We start from the raw sequence: 21,679 nt of genomic DNA, 5'->3' as shown, positions 1-21,679 counted from the left end.
TTAGCAAGCATTTTTAGTAGCCTACTATGTATAGGCACTCTAGTAAGTACGAAGCATTAGGGTTATAAAGGTTATAATAAAACAGTCTTTGTTCTCAAGGAGCTTATAGCCTGATGGAGAGACAATATGGTGAATAACTATGTACAAACAAGATGTAGACAGAATAAATTTGAGGGAGTTCTAGAGGGAAGGCTCTAGCATTAAGGGGGATTGGAAAAACCTTTCTGTAGAAGGCAGGATTTTAGTTGAGACCTGAGAAAAGCTAGGAGAGAAGATACGATTCAGTCAGTAAACATTTATCAAGTACATACTATGTGCTAGGTGCTGCTAAACTTTGGGGATATGAATATGAAAAAGAAAGATAGTTCCTAACCTCAAGAAACACATAATTTAATGGGAGAAGATAACACACAGAGGGAACCTGAAAAGTAGTGGGGATGTGGTAGAAGGTTCTGGGATGGATAGGGTATGGTGGAGAAATCAGAGAAGTGCAGCCAGTGGGAAATGAAGAGAGATGACTGTCCTGGGCCCCTTCCTAAATGGAGGTTTGGGAGCTCATTGCTCCTGCCTACTCTCAGAGAGACAAAGGGATTTGATGAGGGATTTGTACCAAAACTGATTTGATCTCACAAGGTGATGATGTTCCTGTAGACAAGGTGGAAAATTCAAAGGAATGCAGCCAGAGGGAAAATGAAAAGTGAGGGGAGAGAGAATTCCAAGAATTAAGGTCGAGAAGGGAAATAGTGTCAGAGCTTGGATTTGAGCCAGGTCATTTGAAACCAACGTCAGTGTTTTTTCCACTGCATCATAATCAAGGGTCAACAGAATTATCTGCAGAGGTTCCAGTGCGCACCTTAGTACCTGACCCATAGTGATTAATTGTTATTTGATTAACTGACTAGTAATCCCACAACACAGTCAATTTTTGTTTAGAGTCACAAGAGTCTAGCTTGCTAGATACAAAAGACATTTATTAAATACTTAATGTGTGCCAGACACTGTGCTAAGCACTGGGAACACAATTCAAAAAGAGTCTCTACCTACTGGAGCTTATATTCTAAGTCTGGAACTACAGAATCTATATAACTATGACCATTGCTTCAGCAGCTTAGAATACAGAAAGTCTCCAGTAATCTCAAAGAGTAATGTGCTATGGTGGAAAAATCATTGGATTTGGAGTCTGAGGAGATTTGTTCAAATCCTGACCCTACTGCTTACTCAGGTCTCAGTTTCCTTCTTAAGTAAAGTGAAGGAGTTGGACTAGATGATTTCTAAGGTCCCTTCCAGCTCTAAATTTATGCTCCTACAGTTAATAATTATTGCTCCAGCCTTGAGTGTGGTATAAATTGTGGAGTGGAGACCTAACTTAAAACACAATTCAGGCAACTTCCTGAGAATTGGGGGTTGGATAATCCGTAGAAAGAATAAAAGGAAGGGACTTGTAATCTACCCAGAGAGAAGAACTCTGCCAGGATCCAAGAGCACTAAAAGGCCCCCTGGGCAGGATGAACAACCTCCTTCAAATGTTTCCTTTATAGCTATGTCTTATTTGTAGCCTTGGGGTAAACATTTTGAAGTATTATTTCCAGATTATTATCCTGAATGAGTTTATTTGCAAGTATCAAAGAGAATAGCACTTAAAAGTCAGTTCAAAGTAATTTCTGATCAGAGGCAAAAATGGGTGCTTGATAAGCTTGAGATCATTCCAAAGGAGGCAAAAAAAAAAAAAAAAAACAACCAAAAAAAAACAACCTAGTACTAAAGACAAATTGATTAAATTTATGTTAGGCTGTGGTAGTTTCATTGCAAATGGTTTTACTAAGTTAAGCAAAAATGTTAGCTGTTAAGAGTGCAGGAATGATTCTGCTTTTGTCTCTGCATCTTCAGTGCCTAGAACAGTGTTTCACACATAATGGGTACTTAATGCTTGTTGATATATATCTATATCACTTAGATTTACATTATAAATTTTCATTTGGTATAATCTCTTAATACTATATGGACCAGATGTATTAATTGATGTAAAAATATAATAATTTTACTTGGAAATACAAATTTTCTTCCTATCTATATTTTTTGCCTTATGAATTTAAAAAATTTAATTGTCACTTGATGTAGCTCAATCCTTTGAGATATTCATGAATTCAGATTCTTCTACTGTTAAGTTGGAAACAAAGTAATTTTTAGATCATAATATTTTCTGTCAGAACTAGAATTTAATAAAGGCACACATGGTTTAGTGGAAAGAGCCCAGATTTCTAGTTAAAATTCCAGGTTTATTTCTACTACCGGTATCATCTCTTATTTAAGTATCCTCATCTATAGGATGAAGAGATTGGACTATAATTTTTTTCTAAAATCATTTCTAGACCTTAAGCTTCTAACTATCCTTGACCTTACATCTTCTCCCAATTTACTCATCAAATCTATACCTCTAATCCATAGTCCCTAACTTCTGCCTTTATAATAGTACAATAGTAGAGAGAAAGTCTTTAAGATCCCAAAGGAGTCATTGTGGAATCCAGTATGGTAGACAAGGTGCAAGAAGGAAGCATGGCCAGAAACTTTTATTTAAGAGACCCTTTTTATTTAAGAAACCCTTTTACTAGGGGCAGCTGGGTAGCTCAGTGGATTGAGAGTCAGGCCTAGAGACAGGAGGTCCTAGGTTCAAAATCTGGCCTCAGATACTTCCCAGCTGTGTGACCCTGGGCAAGTCACTTGACCCCCATTGCCCACCCTTATCACTCTTCCACCTATGAGACAATACACCAAAGTTAAGGGTTTAAAAAAAAAGTAAAAAGAAAGAAAAAGAAACCCTTTTACTAGCCCAGCTCTGCCTTCCCTCTGACTGCACATCTCCAGTAGATCTGGATGCTTTGGATTTTTTTAGGAGAGCAGAATTCACCTTATGATAGCTGAGAGCTTCACTGTAAAACATTCAGTCTTCACAAACACAATTAAGGTCTATAAACTTGTTTTTTGTTTTTTTTTTGCAGTTGCTTTCTGCTTTAATTTGGGGTGGGGAGGTCAGTAAAATTTTAAATAATGAGAATTTTCATAAAGTACATGATTAGTCAGATTTGCTTTCTCTTTTACAGTGAATGTTGCAGAGAACTGGTGGATACAGTAGATAATTATGCAGTGCTTCAGCTGGATATAGTGTGGTGTTACTTCCGTCTGGGACAACTGGAATGCCTTGATGATGCAGAAAGAAAGCTAAATATGGCCCAAAAATGCTTTAAAAACTGCTATGGGGAAAACCACCAAAGACTAGTCCATATAAAAGTATGTTGATTTGAACTATGTTTTGTTTGGGATTATTTTTCATTTTGTTGTGTCTGGGTATAGAATTTGGACCCAGAATTTGTTTGAGTACAAGGTTGAATGTATGTGTAATTCAGATCATATCTATGCTAGCTCAAAAGTGCTTCATAGTAATTTTCAGTTTCTTGCAAATCTCAGACTACAGTTGAAAATGATTTTTAAAGGCTTTAAAATACCTTGCATGTGTAGGGTCTTCAGGTTTCATTATTATTGTCTATGTAGAACTCAGGCCAGGGTTATTCACAATTATGTGACTCTGGGACAGTTTTTGCAAATACTACTAATCAAAAGAAACATGCAACTTGTTTACATCCTATAGAGTTTACATGTTACATATGCCTCAAGGACTGTTGACTAGGCCTTATTGCCTTAAACTAACCAAGTAAATTTATTGCTTAACTTTCCCTAAGTCAAGTTCATTTAGTTCCTAGGATAGTATTTAGTATTTTTAAATCCCATTCTTTAATTCTTAAGTTTTGGCTCTTTTACCCATTTTCCTGCAGACTTACAAAGGGACCCTGAGCAAGTCACTTGACCCCCAGTTTTACTACTTCTTCACTTCAAGAAATATTTTAATTACTCATATTTATATGATAGCTTGCATTTATATAGCACTTTACACTTTTACAAAGTGCTTTCCTCATAACAACCCTGTGAGGTAGGTAGTGGAAAGATTATTAATTATCCCCATTTTACAGTTCAGCAGACCACAGTAGAAAATAATTGGTTAAAGTTTAACAATATATTGCACATATGGGGGTTTAATCCTTATTCCCTGTGGAGAACTATTAGATCTGTGGAACTCAGTTATTGACCAGGAACTAGGTTTCCCTTTTTAAAGATAAGTTAAGTGATTTGCTTGTAGACACATAGCTATTAAGCATCTGAACAGGAAATCAAATGCAGGTCCCTTTACTCTTTCCATTATATCTTGCTGGCTTTACTTAGGTTATAGAATTTCAGAGTTGAAAGGAATCTTAGTGGTCGTCTAGGCCAAACTTGCCCAGTGCATGAATCCTTTTTATGGTGTTTCCAACAAATTGATTGACTAGCTTTTGCTTAATGGCTTCTGCAAAAGAACTCGGTACCTAAGAAGGCATACTGTCAAATTTTTAGGTAGCTTTAACTTGTTAATTCTTGATTATACAAATTTGGTGCTGTGTACTGAATACCTGTTAGTCTTAGTTTTTTCCTCTGAGGCTGTATAACATTGCATTCCTTTTCTACATGGTAGTTCTTCAGATATCCAGAGACCACAGTCATATCTATTGAAATCTTTCTGTCTTGTAAAAATAGCAGTGATCCTACAAAATGGAGCCTCAGCATCTTAGCAGCTTGAGAGACTCTATAGAGTAGTGGAAAGAACACTGGCTCTGGATCAGAACATCTGGATTTGTATCCCACTCTGTTATTTACCGCCTGTGGTATCTAGAGCAAGTCATTTAACTTGTGTGTCTCATTTCTCTGTTAGGGGGTGAGGAGGTGGAATGAAGGATTGCCTAAATGATTTCTAAAGTTCCTGCCAGTTCTAAATCCTTAGAAAGAGAAACAAGCCTTTATTAAGTGCTTATGATGGACTGGGCATGTGCTAAGCACTTTAGAAATCTCTCATTTGATTTTTGCCATAATCCTGGGAGTTAGATTCTGTTACTATCTATTTGTGCTGCAAATGAAGATGAAGAACAGAAGTCTGAGGATTAGGGCATAGATATATGCTGGCCATTTTAGATGAATTCTAATTTTCAAGTAGGTACAGGTTTGTTGTTTTTTCCTTCTCTCCTCCCCTCAACTTACCAATTATCTCAATTACCTACCATATTATAGTGCACTTAATGAGTTATCACTGCATCGAAGGCTTTGAAGAAGAATAGTACAGTGCTAATATTGACACCACTAGTAAAAAGCAGCCCCACAGGATCTGGTTTAGAGTCATTTGATTAGAAAGAGTCTATTTAAATGAATCTACTACTAGGAATCATTTAGGGAAAATAACATTGAAAAGTGATCCTGATACTTTACTACTCTGAAGATCAACATTTCTTCATTGGAATTTAATGGACTTCTTCATTTTCCTATCCTTAAACCAAGTCTTTAAAATTTGTTTCAAAAAAATGTAATGCGATAAACTTGTTCATTTGGCATAGTTGTTGATATTTAAAGCAATTCATAATAATAAATAAAATTAAAATAATTGTGTTGAGTGATGGTAATGATCTCCTGGAGAAGGAAATGGCAAATCCACTCCAGTAACTTTGCCAGAAGAACCCCATGGATAGAGATGTAAGTGAACTACAGCAACAGTGATAATGGCCATATCTGCATTGTGCATATGATAATTTTCAAAGAATTAGCAAAATGCAATAAAACAACAACTAAAATTATTCTAAACATAATTTTCCCTTTCTTGAATATTTAAAAAAGTTTCAGTAATACTTTGAAGTTAGTATATCTCCATGGCCTAGAAATTAGAATTGAGTGGTTTGACAAATCTTAGGTACTTTGTTGCCATGATTTCAGGTGACTTCATCATGATACCTAGTATTTTAGGGAAACTAGTTTCTTAGTGTCATTTGTGAAAAACTATAAATGTCCTGCTCATTGGTATGAATCTTTTACTTTAATGATAACTTGAAGTTCACAACCCCAGAATATTCCACAAATGGAGATTCATCTAATGTCTTTGTATGCTTCTAAATCTTTGCCTTACATGTCTTTTGTTCTCTGAGTACAAGGGTAGAAGAGGAGAGGTAGGTGGGAGCTGGAGCCAAAGGACTCTGCTTTTGAGCCAGGTTTCTAGCCTAGGAAGAAGTACTCCTAGTACTCCAAAAAATGAATGTTTAAGTTTTTCTAGCTTTTTTCTAGAAGATTCTTCCAGACTTTTCAGTAGTCTTCTGTAACTAGTGTCCACCTTCTAGTTGAGCCACAGTGCCTCACCAATAATGTATAGCTTCTTTTCTCCACTCTACTCTCCTTTTTTCCTTTAAAAGCTAAAAAGTTCATTTGACTTCTAAACTTTTTAACTGTCTCTTTAATGCAAAACTAAATTATTCAGCTACGGTTTAGTCTAGCCTCCTTTGTGTTACATCTTATGAGGAAATTTAGACACCAGAAGATTGTGACTTCCCCAAGGTAACATAGCTAACCAAATGGTGGACCTGGAGTGGGAACCTTTTGTCTCTTAATTGCCAGACTTGTGTTCTTTCTATCCTATTAGGATCTGATGAATATAATACAAAATAGTAGAGATTACTATTTTTAAATTAAGATGTTGTTTCTTGCTGTAATAGAAGAAAAAAGGAATTTAAACAGAAGTGTTACATATCTAGTAGTAGAAGTAAGGTAGTAATTGTTAACTTTTGATTTTTTTCCCCCCTTAGGGAAATTATGGGAGAGAAAAGGTACTATTTTTAAGACTTTATTTGCTTCAAGGAATAAGAAACTATCATAGTGGTAATGGGGAGGAGGCTTCTGAATATCTCAATAAGGTAAGATAAGAAACACATTTTAGTTTCTCAGCTACTATTTGTTTTGCCATTAAATGCTAGAACATATGAAGGTAGCTTAAAGACTAATAGGGTAAAAAAACAATTGTGTAGATAGACATAATAGTAAAGTGCATTACAGAGTTACAAAACAAAATTTTATTTAGGTCTGAGGGGAAAGGTCTGGAGGATGTTGGAGAACTTCCTAGAAAAAGTGAAATTGGATTTAGAATATTGGAAGGGAAGGAATTTCAGGAAGAGGAAAGAGTTTGAACAAAAGCATAGAGGGAGTCATATGGTGTACAAGGTGTAGGGACTGGGGGTTGGGAAAGGGGCTGACTAAGGCAGAATGCATGGAGATAATCATGAGATAAGACTGAAAAGAGAGTTGTACCATGTTGGGGAAAGCCTTGATTGTAGACAAAGGCAAACTTAGGAGGCAGGAAGGAGTCATTGAAGATTTTTGAGCAGGGGAGTGACATGACCAGATCTACAAGATTTTTCTGGCAGTAGTGTGTTGAATAGATTGGAAGGAATAGAGAGTGGAGATGGAAATATCTGTAAAGAAACTTTATCAGCAGTCTAAAATGGTTGGTAATAAGATCCCAACTTAAGGTGGTGACAGTGGGAGCTGAGAAGACAAATGTGAGAGATACAGAGATGGAATCAAAAGGACTTAGTAACTGAAGTGAAAGGTGAGGGAAGAGAGAGGGCTACAGAGGGCCCAAGAGAGCATAATGATTGAGGAAAACCCACTGGATTTATCTAGGAGGAGGTCATTGGTGACTTAGAGTGTTGTCAGTAGAGTTAAGCAGGTAGGAGGCAAGCCTGATTACAAGAGGTTGAGGAGAAAGTGGGTAGTGAGGAAATAGAGACATAAGGTGCAGGCAAATTTAGGCACTTGAGGTATAGGTGAAAAAGTGCTGGACTTGGAGGACCTAAGTTCAGAATACTGCCTCAATCGCCCTGGCTTTATGAACACAGAAAAATCACTTAACTTCTCAGAACTTCCATTTTCTTATTTATAAAGTGGGAAATAATAGCAAAGTGTTTTTGCCAACTTTCAGGTGGTATATAAATGTGAGTTATTTTCTAGAAGGCTAGCATTGAAGAGGAACAGAGAGATGGGATGGCAAATAAATGGATTTCAAGAGAAGGCCCTTTTTTTTTTTTTTAAAGGATTAGGGTAACTTAAGCATGTTTGTACACCAATGGAAATTATAATTTAAGTAAAGAAGATAGTGAAGATGGATGAGTGAGAGGATGACAATTGGAGCTAGTCTAGAGGAAGTGAGAAGGAATTGGGAGTAAGGGTTCAAGTAGGAGGATTAACTTTTTCTGTGAGGATATCTCCTCTTCTGTGATTTGAGAAATGTATGGGATGTTGGGCAATGATGCTGAAAAGGTTTAAGGAATTGTAGGTTGAGAGCTGAAGAAACTTGTCAAGTGGTTTTATTCTTTTTGTTGTGAAGTAGGTTCTTTAACTCTAGTATTTGTTTTGAGGGATTATTTTAAAGTTGGTTGAAGAAGTTTCTCATAGTCATTGTTCAAGCTTTCCCTGCTTCTGCTCAGTCATCTTGACTCCGCCCCTGGAAGTGCTCTTGGTGAAGCTGGCAGCTAAATCATTTGCTGTAAAATTGGAAGTTGAGAGAAGAAAAGATTTGGCAATGAGGTTGTCTATAAGTGCAGGCCGGGAAGATGTTAGAAACTGATCATTTATGACTGTATTTGTTACTTCTAAGTTACACATATATGACAGACACAAATATATTTTTCTCCTGTCATAACCTTGTAAGGGGAAGGACATCTTAAGTTTCTGTTTTAATTCCTCATGGTTCCTAATATACTCTTTGTATAGTAGGTGCTCAGAATGTACCATTGACTAGTCCTATTTCCAATTCCTTTGTGCACATAGCCCAGTTGATTTTGGCTCTATAGTCTAGTTTCTTTTAGGATTTAAATTTGTGTTAAACATCAACATTCTTATACTCATCTGATTTCTTTGGGTTTTTTTCCCCATTGATAGGCACAGCAACTCTATGAAGAACTGTCTATAGATCCTGGCAAAGTTCACAGTTTGTTACAATTGGGATTTACTGCTCAGGAAGCCCGGCTTGGCCTAAGGGCTTGTGATGGGAATGTGGATCATGCTGCCACCCATATTACCAACCGAAGAGAGGTACTTTAACATTCTCCACTCATATGTTTGTCAAAGATCAGTGCTCTAGAGGCAACTAGGTGGCTTAGTGGATTAAGAGCCAGGCCCAGAGATGGGAGGTTCTAGGTTCAAATCTGGTCTCAGACACTTCCCAGCTGTGTGACCCTGGGCATATGGGGGCATTGACCCTCCCATAGCCTAGGCCTTACTGCTCTTCTGCCTTGGAACCAATATCTAGTATTGATTCTAAGATGGAAGGTAAGAGTTTAAAAAAAAAAATCTATGCTCTGTTTCTTGAACAGCTAGTGAGACTTTAAGACCAAACCGACCAAACCAATGGTGTACTGCCCATTAGTGTTAAAGAAGACTGTTTATCCCATTTGACTATAAGGTTCCTGACTTTAGAATATGTGGGATGCCAATAAGAGAATAGATAAAAATCTGAGACTCCTCTTTTGACCCCTTTTGTGATCCTTGTGATTTCTTGTTGAAAAGTATTGTGGCCTTATTGAAGAGCTTTAGGTTCCTAGCAAACCTGCATTTAAAAGGTTAACACTCTCCCCCTTTGGCCAGGAATGTAGTAGCCAAAACCTTAGCAGGGGCAATTCAACCCTGAGAAAAATATTCCTCGACTTGGCTTTCTGATAAGAACTCAGTCAAAATTCAGCCTTGGCCTTGTTCTGTTCTGAAGCCAGTGAGACCTTTTGTGTTTTGATATGACATAATTTGTAACTTCTGCACATCTGCAAAGTTTCAGGGGTTTCTTTTGTGTGAAATGAGTCTTGAAATATATATATATAATAAACTCCATGCTCCTGGAGACAGAGCTGGAAGCATGAGCTAAAAGACAACTCCAGTATCTGTTATTTTCCTTACCAACTAAGCCGTCCTTATCAGATTATCAGAGATGCTAAATAGATCTCGAGAAGAATAGGGAAAAATCATTGTACTTTCATAATGATATTAATTACAGTGTATTGTTAGTGTAGGATATGAGAAATATACATTTTAAAATTGATTCACTTGATTTTGGAAGTTTCATGTTCACAATTGTATTTACCCTAGTAACAAGACCTGGTTCTGCTCTGGAGTAATACAGACTAATTCTATTACTTCATCTGTATTTCAAGTAACATGGCTGGATTGAGATTAGATAAAGAGGGTTTTATATTCCTCTGCTTTTTTGGCTTATTTTATATTGCCAAGTAGCCTAGAGGTTGCCTAAATCATGGATTTATATTATGGAGCATGTATTTAGAAAACTTCATAGGAAATCTTCTCAGATCCCAGTTATTCAGTCTGTTCTTGTGAAAGAAAAAGATAAGGATAATTTCAGCTATTTGAATTTACACTGTTGGCTAGGCTTGCAGTAGGGATATTTGGTGAAGATTATCTATTGAATGGGAATCATTTAAATAGTGGTTTTTGTGACATGTTCTTGAAGCATCCATTCTCTAACTGGCTGTCTTCTGTATTCCCTTCTCTTTCTTCTTCCTTCTTCCCTCGCTCCTACATAAAGGAAGAAAAATAAGGTTTAAAAAATTCATGTGAAGGTACTCACAGTAAGTTTTAGAATATTTAGTAAAAAGATATATAGGAAAGTTATATTATTTTTTTGAGGTTTTGTACCAAGAACAATAATCAGAGAGGACTCAGATATAGAAATGCAGCCGAGCTCAGTGCCAGCATACTAGACATATGCATTACTGAACACTTATCAATCAGTGTAACTTAATTATGCTTGACTTATCTCCTAAAGGAAATTGCCCAAATAAAGAAAGAAGAAAAAGAAAAGAGAAAAAGACGACTGGATAACATAAATTCTTTGAAAGGAATGGGCTACTCGGCTCATGCTGCAAAAGAAGCTCTCCATCAGGCTAGAGGAAACCTGGATGAAGCACTTAAGGTAAATGGAAGGATCTCTCCATCCCATCCCATGTGTCTGTCATAGGCCTCATTCTTAAAATGTTATGTGCCACACTGAGAGATGCCTATCATCCCTGGGTGATACAGGCCTGGGTTCTACTAACTCAAATGAAAACTCTCTAGAGGTTTTACAATTTTCTATGAACTTAGTCTCTCATTTGGTGTTTCTTTTAGTGTTTGGGAGCAAATAGACTTAAAAAATAAAAGCTTAAATCTCTTTCTAGAAGTACCTATTTCTTTCCCTTCCTTAGCCTTTCCTTAACTCTGCCTTCACTAGTCAGAGAATCTTTGGCTCTTTATTTTCCTTGCTTCTAGTCAGGTATAAATAAGTTAGGGATCCCCTAATATTTATTATTTTTTATTTTTTAGAAAAATTTGCCATGGTTACATGATTCATGTTTTTACTTTCCCCTTCACCTCTCCAACTCTCCCCAGTTCCCCATAGCCGATACGCAGTTCCACTGGTTTTAACATGTGTCATCGATCAAGACCTATTTCCATATTATTGATAGTTGCATTGGTGTGGTCGTTTTGAGTCTACAAGGGATCCTCTAACATTAGTAAGCTGTACATTTAAAAGACAAATGACATTTTTAAAGGTTCAGAAAATATGTATATTAACTTTATACATCAGAAATTTTTTCCCCAAAACTCCCTATAAGCTATTGGGATCTGTTAGGAATGCTTCATTTATTGCAGAGAGTAGTAAAAAGTAATCAACCTCAGTGCTTGACATTTTAAAAAATGTGGATAAAGTTCTTGAAAAAATAGATTAGAAGGGGCAGCTGGGTAGCTCAGTGGAGTGAGAGCCAGGCCTAGAGACAGGAGGTCCTAGGTTCAAACCCGGCCTCAGCCACTTCCCAGCTGTGTGACCCTGGGCAAGTCACTTGACCCCCATTGCCCACCCTTACCACTCTTCCACCTATGAGACAATACACCGAAGTACAAGGGTTTAAAAAAAAATAGATTAGAGTGAATAAGACTATTCTGCCAATGGCTTAGTATGAAGGTGGCTTGTTCTAGATTTTGATTTCTGCTTTAGAGCCTGTGGAGGGGAATGACACTTGTATTCCATATGGATTAGAGGCTTATTCTTGTGTTTTTAGATTCTTCTGAGTAATCCTCAGATGTGGTGGCTAAATGATGCAGATCCTGAGACTAGCAACAACCAGGAGCATGTTTCTCAAGAAAATGTTGATAAGGTGAGTGCTAATGCCTTTGTGTTTCTCAGAGCATCATAAGCATCTTTGGAGTTGCAGAGTTGGAGGCTAAGACTGAGAGAGTGATTCAGCTGTTCTGACTCCTTGTCTTGGGAGCAGCCAAGTATTGGGAAACTGTGGAGGGTGTATTCCTGGCAGGAAAAAACCAAGCAACCAGTATATTTGAAATATTTACTTAAATACAAAGGTTGCTATATTTGCCTAAACCTTTCCTACAGAGGGCTTAAGGTGTTCTATGAATAAATCAGAACCAAAGATAATGATGAAACTATTCCCTTGCTCCTGAAGGAAATGAAGATGCTCAAGTCAAATAAACTCATCACTTGAGTTGCTTGGAGTCAGACTCTTAGAATTTAGAACAGTGATTTGGGGGAAATGTGATGTGCATGATATGAACTTTTAAAAAATTCTCTTTAAAATAAGCCTGGTTGTGGTCCCAGAAAAATGAAGCTTATTTTCTTAATCTCAGTATAAGGAGATTTTACAGAATGATGCACATTCTGTCAGATATGGTGGTTTGGTTGGCTAGTTTGGGACATCTTTTTTCATTCTTCCAGCAGAGTGTTCACTGAGGGAGTTTAGGGATAAATCAGGTAATTACTGGTATAAAGCACAAAAGGCCCAATAAGTTGCCTTTTAAAAAACAAGCATGGGGATTAACTGTCTCAATGGATGATGCAAGTGCTACAGCACTATCAGTAGAAGCTGCAGGTTTCATATACTACCTGAAAGTCTTATCAACATCTGGAATTTCCTTTTTTTTTTTTTTTTTTTTGCTTTTGCTTTAGTTGGTATACATGGGTTTTGAAGCTGAGACAGCCAAGACAGCTCTCAGAGTATTTAGAGGAAATGTTCAACTGGCTGCTCAGACACTTGCTCATAATGGAGGAACTCTTCCCTCTGACTTACAAATACCATCTGAAGATTCTTCTTCAACTTCATCAACAAAATCTCCTTCAGATTCTGCTGGTAAGATTGTGGCTTAGCAACTAATTAGGGAAAATGTTCTTATTGAGAAAGGAAGATGACAGAATGGAACATGACTTTGGTATTTGCAGAAATAGAAACTGCAGGTCAGGAGGCTGGCTGGTTTTGCATAATAATTGTTGATTACTTGGGAAAATATGTGATTAGCAGAAGACATTCTGAAACTGATCGGGGGCAAACTATTATTTTTTCCTTCCTTTTGCCTCCTTTTAATATTTTAGGTACGTCTAGTGCCTCAACAGATGAAGATATGGAAACAGAGGCAGTCAATGAAATCTTGGGTGATATTCCAGAACACGAAGAAGATTATCTTGACTCAACTCTAGAAGATGAAGCATTGGTTATTGCTGAGTACTTATCCTATGTAGAGAATATAAAATCAACAAGCCAGAAAAAGTAGATGACAAATTGAAATAAGTACCTTAATTTTGTGCTTATAAATTCTATCTGTATAAAAAAATCCAATACAGTCCTTCATTTTTTTCTTCCTCCCTATTGCTTGCTTTGACTACTTGAATGATCATTCCCAGGATAGGGACAGAGAAGATAAAGGACTATAAAACTAGGGACCAGCAAAACCCCTGAAATGTTAGTAGTGGGTGGAGGGGGTGGGTGGGCAGGAAGGGAGATTACTTTGGCCTGACTTGTCTTTTCTTGTCTTCATTCAAATCTGGCCTCCTCACCTTGGCCCACCTGGCCTGGCTTCTTTTCCCTGCAGGTAATGTGATTAGGTCATGATGAGTTAGCAAGGTAGTCACCATGCTAGAGAGTGCTGTTGGGAAAGAACAGGGTTTACCCAACCCCTAGCACAGTAGCTGTAGACCATGACCCTCTTTTCTCTTAGACTGTGCTCTGGATTCTTTCTTCACATAGTGCCTGTCCTTGCTTATAAGCACCTGTGCCTTCCTGTATCAACCTGGCTACTATTGTCACTAGAATTGTGTTTTAAATTTCTATTCCATGTGCAAAAAAAGCAGATGAATGGGCTTCAGGTACAGAATAAAATAATGGTAAATGCCTGGAGCTTTTAAATACCTTGATTATATAGTAAAATATGCGTTTGAAATTCAGGTCAGGAATATGCATTCAGCAGTTTTGTTTTTTCACAGCTTCAATTTATTAAATGGAAAGCAAAGCAACTCTATTTTTAATTAATCTCTTCCAAATCTGCACTGTCATTTAATGTCATTGCTAGCAGAGAAAAAACTATGTAGAGGAAACAAATATTTGATGATAGATTTTTTTTTGTATACTTATATTTCAAAGAGTTTATTTCTAAGGGTATGTGGTTAATCTGTTTAGCGGAATGAATAAATCCTTTTCATAACACCAAGATTTCCTATGTAGCAATTATATAAAGGAGAAACCAAGTGCAACTGTGCTCCTTAAAGTCAGTGGGATCCACTTGTAATTGAGGGCAGATGTTGACCCCAAAGCCCAATGATTATTATCAAGAGACTAAAACTATCACCACTACTGGGGCAATAGTTTAATTTCAGTGGGCGAGGGCCATTTCTCATCATTCACTTCAGACAGATAACAGCATACTGAAAGTTTGCTTATTCCCTTTGGTTCTTTGTCTTGACTCCACATCTTTAATCAGACAAACTGAGGAAGGTTTAGTGTTATACTTTATTGTGGGCTTGGAGTTCATATAATCTTAAGCCAAAATGAAAACAAAGTTTTTCAGATTTTGTTGTGTTACAGCTTCAGAACTGGCTGAGACGAGTCAGTGAGAAATGACCAGGCACCATTTTATTTGGGAGAATGTTGGAGGAAAGTCCTATGGTGAGAGAAGTCTGTGGTAAAACCATTTGTCATAAATCCTAAGGGGATTGTTTTGAATTATTTCAAGGTTTTTGGCTTATAAGCTCCTTCAATATTACCCTCGTAAGGCTGGAAAACGGCATAGATAGGAACTTCATAGATGCAGCTGTAATTGCAAAGGAAAGGAGCTGCCATACTGTACTAGCATGTACCTGTCCTTGCTACATTGCCCCGTAAAAGGTTTAGACAGAGTACAAAACATTAAAAAATGCTCATTCTCTGAAGGAAATAACAGAATAAGAATTTGGCTCAAAATTTGGGATGTGCTCTTTTGGGCAAGTTTTACTTATATATATATATATGAACCCTGGACAAAAGGTGAAGAAGGAACAGGCTGACCCACTCAAGTTGCAAGAGTGGGCCAGGAAGAAATTTTAGGACATTCTAGACCATTTGGGAAGTGCATTTTTAGTTCCTGGTCCAAAGAAAATAAGCAGTGGTGGAAGCAGGCTCAACAGGTGGGAAGCTGAGTAAATGAATTCATCCACTTAGCGCACTGTAAGGAAAAGAGCATTTTGGTTCCTCCAGCCATGGCCCAGTGTAATCAGATGTCTGTTGAGCTCCCTTTATATAGTTGGCCCTCGGGACTGAAGCTTTGGAAAAGTCATAAGATCTCTGATCTGTAAGGAAAGGAACCATGCTTTAATTAAGAAGAGGAAGAGAGAAAGAGATGGAGGGCCTAATTGGGTAGACCTTTTGAATAAAATAGGCCTTGAAGGAAAGGTAGAATTTTGATAAGAGGGGAAAAGATGGACAAGGGGACCATTCTGGGCAAAGACATGATTGTGTGATTCTGACAAGCCATTTTGTGCCACAGGCCTTTCTTTGGCCACCTACAAAAGGAGTTAGACTAGCTGATCTCTTAATTTTCCTTTGCGAGCATGATCATGGTGTTTGCCTAAAACACTGAAGAGGCGAGGCTAGGATAAATCCTGAAAAAGGATGGAAGTGGTGGGGGGAACTTTGCATGAAGTCAACAGATGCTGAGGTGTCAGCCTGGTGGTTCCATAGTTTATCACCTGAATTCCCATTTTATTCTCCTGGTGAGCCACTCAGCAACCACTCCATTGGGTTACTGTGTTGTTTTTAAGTTTTTCCTAGTTTTTCCTTATTCAAGGGCAGGTAGGTGGCTCAGTGGGTAGACAGCCAGGCCCTAGAGACAGGAGGTCCTAAGTTCAAAGCTGACCTCAGACACTTGCCTAGCTCTTACTGCTCTTTTGCCTTGGAACAAATACTTAAGACAAAAGGATTTTGAAAAAAAGATGCAGCAGGTCCACATGGCTATTTCTGAGAAACCAAGATGATGATAGAAGTAGTGTGTTACGTGCAATCCTGCTCTACCAAGCTTATAAGCCACTGTTCCTTGGCACCAAACAGCATTGTGTTCTGTGTCACAGAGAAGATTTGTTCTATACCTAAAAGGCCCCCGACACCCCCGATCTGGTGAGCTTTTCTGATTAGCTTGGACCTGAGTGGTTGGAGCATGGTACATTGTATATCCTTCTCTTACCTCCCATGGTACAGCAAGTAGCATCTTGATGCTTCCATCAGGAAATACAGAGATCCTTTGATAGCCATCTTGTGCACCTAGATGCTGAGCTGCAATGCCACAGGCAATCCAGAGAGTGAGCAGAGACCTGTCCTGCCTTTTCTTGCCAACTTTGAACTCCAAGTTCTTAAGTCAGTGCCTGGTACAGAGTAGACACTTGATAAAAGTTGTTGGAATTGTTGATTGGAATGAAACTTCTCAACAAGCTTGCAAACTTTTTGAAAGCAGTATTCTTTTACATATCCTCCAAGGTGCCTGGCATAGAACTGTGCACAACAGTCCTCAAAATATGGTGGACCCAGTCTCTACCTCAGGCAGGACCAGTCAGGCCGCTCATTCCCCTCCTTTCCACCTCTCCAAATCCTACCAATTCTTCAAGGCCCAGTTCTTTTCTTTAAACCCTTATCTTCTGATATACCCAGTATTGATTCTAAGAGAAGGTAACATACCAGTATAGAGTGTTGATTCCAAAGCAGAAGGACAGTAAGGACTAGGCAGTTGGGATTAAGTGACCTGCCCAGTATCACACAGCTAGGAAATGTCTGAGGCTGGATTTGAACTTGGACCTCCTGTCCCCAGGCCTGGCTTTCTACTGAGCAACCTAGACACTCCTCAAGGCCCAATTGTTTCATGAAGCCTTATTAAATTATTCTGATCCTCAAATATCTTTCTACCCTAAACTGCAACATTTATTGTTCATCTTAGAATATCTTGTATGATTTAAATTGACTGGTATACATTGAACCTTTTCATTTAGGTTCAAAATTCCTTCAAGGTTGTAATTATGTCTTAAACTCTTTATGTTCTTCCTTTGCCACGTTGTTTTTCTATTAAAATTGATTTGAGGACTCTGGAGAAGGGCCTGGGCCAGCCTAGCTATTTTCCTATAAAATGCGGAGAAGCCAAAAACCCTGAGAGCACTTCTTTATTTCTCCACTCCATACACAAAATGAAGGGATTCCTCCCCAACCAGGAAGCTGCAGGGCTTACCCCTTGTTTTTCACAGCCCTTCATTTTCTCCTGGATTGAGTGTTCCTCACACATGATCCTCCAAGTTGTGTTTATATATTTCCATGTCGCCCAAAATAATCCAGTCATCTGCCTGAATTAGAGGAACATGGTTGTGTGGATAGTCCACAGATGAGTTAGGTAGTCACTCCAGATTCCCATATCTAATCCCTCTTATGGGCTGGGAGAACCCAATGGGCATCAAGCTGATGGCAGGCCTGATCGTGTAGAGCATAATAAATGAGATTCTCTTTTAAGGAACAAGAACCAGTACAGCCCCATGTGGCTGCAAATAGAGAGCTAGAAGAGCTAGTAGGTACTATAGGATGGTGTGAAGGAAAGTCAGGAGAAAATTGGGTTTTTAATCCTAACCCTGTCACTTGAATTGTTATGTGACCTGGGACTTCTCTCTGGGCCTCTATTTCCCAATGTAGTAAATGAAAAGGTTAACTTAAAGCAGAGGTGTCAGACCCTTGGCCCACAATACTCTCTGATGTAAGCCAAAGTAGCTTAAACTGTAACTGGGAAATATTTGACAAAACATTCAAACATAGGATAAAACATAACAGGTGGTTTTCCGAGTTGATGTGCAACCCCCCAGGGATTCTTATGTACAATTCAGTGGCCTTCATTTCAGTTGGATTTTGTTAGTCAAAAGGCTGTGATTCCACATGGGCTGATGGAACCACCTAATTTTACAAACTGGGAGCCTATGGCTCAGAAAAGTTAACTTGCTCCACGTCACACAGGGCGCATCAGAGGGAGAGGTGAGACTATAAAAGGGGCCTCCTGAACTTCAAGGCCACTGTCCCACCCAGCCTTCCTCCCCTGGATTTACAAGTGCTCTGCACAAACATAGGACTTAGCCCTCTAGTTCCCCAAAATGAAGTCAAGAAAAGCACACCAAGAAAGCAAACGACATGTATTTCAGTTTTCTATGGAGTCCCCTCAATCACAGGGCACTGACCAAAATGGAAAAATGACAGCGATCACACACACATCCACGGCTCAAAATGGTTCCCTTTGGAAAGGTTTTGAAAAATAATGTTTCGTGCTCAGCCTCTTCTCCAGCTCGGGAGTTAAGGCTCTGGCATCGGAGGACTTGAGGAGTGGAGGGACTGGGATCTCTCGTCCTCAAGCCAGCACCCTCACGTCGTTGATCCAGGACAAAGAAAGAAGCTGGGCTGGGCTAAGTTAGTGTCTAAGGAATGGCAGCCATTCTTGCCCTACCAAAGGCTCCCTTTCACTTGGTCATCTCCAGTGTTGGAGGGAGTATATGGGTGCTGGGGGCAGGTGAGGGAGTGGAGAGAAGAGAGGGAGAAACATGGGAAGATGGAAGTGGGAAGCTAATGGGGACAATACGGGGAGGAAATGAGAGGCAGAAATAGGAGGAAGGAGAGAAGCAGGAGAAATAGGTGGCGTGAGAAAAATGGGGAAAGGTGGGAGGAAGACAGAGGAGGGAGAAGAGAAAAGGGGAGCCGGTGTCAATTCATCCCTTGCCAAGTAATGAAATGAAACTGAATCTTTTCATTTCTTGTTTCCTTGAGAACAGGGCTGGGCAGCAGCTGGTTGCAGAGAGGAATTTTTAAAAATAGTTTAAAATGACAGCTATATGATAATGAGCACATAGGGAGCTCATCTAGTCCTCCAGGCTCCTCTGTCAGGCCCCGCCAGAAGTCCCGGAAGCAGCTGGGGCAAGAAGTGGGGCTTTTACCATTGTGACCCAAGTGAAGCGTGGCCACAAGGCCTTCCGTGTCCTGAGCTCACCGAGGAAATGGATCTCCAAACCTTCATTCAGCAATTTAAAAACTCTCCAAGCCTGGGACCGTCTAGACTTCCCTTCTGCCGCGTACCGAGGACAGCTTGCTTTTGGCCAGCGGTGGCTCCCTAGGGCCCCTTCTATATCCTGCAGTCAGAGCAGCTCGATGGCCTCACACTCCCCTCCCTGAGGGGGGCTCACCGTGCAGCCGACTTTGTTGTTGAAGAGCTGGGAGAGGCTCCTTTTGGGGGTGCTGCGGCTCTGGGCCAGCCCCTCCCTCTTGGGGCGGCTGCGCACATTCTGCTTGCAGACTCCGTGAATGTCCCAGATCCTCAGCGTGCCGTCGTGGGAGGCCGTGTAGAGCATCTCGTTGTGAACCTGAAAGGAAGATGGCATTTCTCATCTTGTTCCACCTGGCGGGAATCCCGGGAAGCCCCCAGGGCAGGATGGGGAGGGGAGGGCAGACACATTCTCTATTACAAATCTGCCCCGGGCTAGGAACCCAACGCAGTAGATCCAATTCGGATCTCCCCTCTTAGAGGGACAAAGACAAAGAGCTGCGTCTATCATGGGGGGAGCAGAGTTATATCGAGCCTTTTGTTCTAAATGGAGCGATCCGGGACAGTGGAGTGGCTCAGTGGAGGGAGACGGTGTAGGATTTACATGAATGTGCAATACTTTAAGGATTGTTTTTTATAAAATTTATTATCTGATAAAACAGAACCCCGTGACTAAGTTTTTCTACCTGCTCAAAAAGCCATAGCTGCCTACAGGAAGGAAAAGAGGGCGAGACACGGAACTCTACCCAATTTATATCCTGTCTCTGTCAGCACGGAGCTACAGAAGTGAGTGGGGTTCTGGGAGTCCTAGTTTTTAGGGTAACAGATTCAAGTTACACAATGGGAGGCCTGGGCTCAAATCTGGCCCAAGACGCATCCTAGCTTTGTGACCCTAGGCAAGTCATGTACCCACAACTGCACAGCCCTTACCACCCTTCTGCCTGGTATTGATTGTAAAGGGGTAGGTGAGGTTTTTTGGTTTGTTGTTTTAATGGAGCAAACAATGGAAAAATCCCTTTAAGTCAACTTGGAAATTCATGATGTGAAAATACTATGAGGAGGGGCAGCTAGGTAGCCAAGTGGAGAGAGTGCCAGGTCTGGAGTCTGGAGGTCCTGGGTTCAAATGTGGTCTCTGGACACTTCTAGCTGTGTGGCTCTGAGCAAGTCACTTAATAATGCCCAGCCCTTTACTGCTCTTCTGCCTGGGAACTGATACATAGTATTGATTCTAAGACAGAAGGTACAAATTTTTTTAAGAATATGAGGATTATTTTTTGTATATTTACCCAGAACTGGGATCTGATGGGAAAACTTCCTTGACCAATGCAGGTCAAAAACTGTTCCCCACCGTTTATCCCAGAGAGTAGTGGGGGGGGGGGCACCAACAGGGCGCAGCTGGCCTAGCGTATGCCAGGGACAGGAGGTGGACTTGCCTTCTTGGTGCTCACAGGCTGCTTCTCTGTCCACTACCTTATACTGCTCTTTTCAAGAGCTAGTTAAGACAAATTCATTAAGAAAATAATACAGAGCAGAAGGGAGAACTCTGGAACATAAGACTTTTTGTGATTTACTTGGGGATGCCACCCTGTGGGGTTGGGGGGAGATGCTATGGCCCCATCTTTTCCAAGGAGAGCCCCCTTGAGACTGCAGGGCTGCCATTGGACAGGTCATCCCCCAGGAAGAGGAGAAGAAAGACTTGGGCAGAAACCTGTGCTAGGAGGAGGGGAAATGGGACCACCTAGCTTTCTGTTTTAACTATTAACTGTGATTCATTTTAATTAAGAACTAAACTAAAAATTTTAGCTATTAACTGTGTGATTTGGGGCAAGTTATTTAACATCCCTCAAACTCCGTTTCCTCCTCTTTAAAAGGAGGATAATAATGGCGCCTATCTTCCAGGATTATTATGAGGATGCAATAAGAGAACACATAAACTCTTTGAAAACCTTAACTTGCTACACGAAGGCTAGCTATTATTCATTATTCTTGCTAACGAGGCACTAAATTTCCAAATTTCTGAAGCACAAGTGTCGTCAAAATAGATACCTAACACATTTTTAAATGGCACAATCTTTAAAAATATTTGTCCCCGCTAAATCTGAGGATCCTAGGAAAAGCTGCTGCCCTGACCTAGTTAAGGCTTCGGTGAGGCAGAGAGGACACAGTGAGTGCCCAGAGAAGCATCCTCTACAAGGAGTTTCCCACAAAGCCCTGCAGGGAAACAGCAGGAGGGAAGAGACTGCTTTTAGCTGGAGGCATCAGGGAAGGCTTCGGGAAGTTCTTGGCTCTTGGGCTGGTTCTTGAAGAAGGAAGAGAATTCCAGCAAGTGGAGGGAGTAGGAAGCAGCACCTTCCCTGTTTGGGGGATGGCTGGGGAAATA

At 39.8% G+C, this 21,679-nt stretch overlaps 2 protein-coding genes across 3 annotated transcripts in view; one reads left to right on the top strand and one right to left on the bottom strand.

Annotated features, from left to right (window-relative positions):
* NUB1 (negative regulator of ubiquitin like proteins 1) overlaps positions 1 to 14,430 on the top strand; it is a 32,674-nt gene extending 18,244 nt beyond the window's left edge. For both annotated transcript variants that reach the window (XM_044677341.1, XM_044677342.1), the window contains exons 9-15: positions 3,099 to 3,285; positions 6,702 to 6,809; positions 8,833 to 8,985; positions 10,724 to 10,870; positions 11,997 to 12,092; positions 12,899 to 13,079; positions 13,319 to 14,430. In XM_044677341.1, the coding sequence (XP_044533276.1) occupies positions 3,099 to 3,285; positions 6,702 to 6,809; positions 8,833 to 8,985; positions 10,724 to 10,870; positions 11,997 to 12,092; positions 12,899 to 13,079; positions 13,319 to 13,497 (1,051 nt within the window). In that variant the 3' untranslated portion in view covers positions 13,498 to 14,430. The remainder of the gene's footprint in view (positions 1 to 3,098; positions 3,286 to 6,701; positions 6,810 to 8,832; positions 8,986 to 10,723; positions 10,871 to 11,996; positions 12,093 to 12,898; positions 13,080 to 13,318) is intronic.
* Positions 14,431 to 18,179: 3,749 nt separating this feature from the next.
* Positions 18,180 to 21,679, bottom strand: part of WDR86 (WD repeat domain 86) — a 54,779-nt gene continuing 51,279 nt past the window's right edge. Inside the window, exon 6 of the mRNA XM_044678115.1 lies at positions 18,180 to 19,618. Coding sequence (XP_044534050.1) covers positions 19,394 to 19,618 — 225 coding nt within the window. The 3' untranslated portion in view covers positions 18,180 to 19,393. The remainder of the gene's footprint in view (positions 19,619 to 21,679) is intronic.

Source organism: Gracilinanus agilis, chromosome 5, assembly GCF_016433145.1.
Source record: "Gracilinanus agilis isolate LMUSP501 chromosome 5, AgileGrace, whole genome shotgun sequence".
In the NCBI taxonomy this organism is placed as follows: Eukaryota; Metazoa; Chordata; class Mammalia; order Didelphimorphia; family Didelphidae; genus Gracilinanus; species Gracilinanus agilis.
This window is presented reverse-complemented; position numbering and strand designations above follow the sequence as displayed.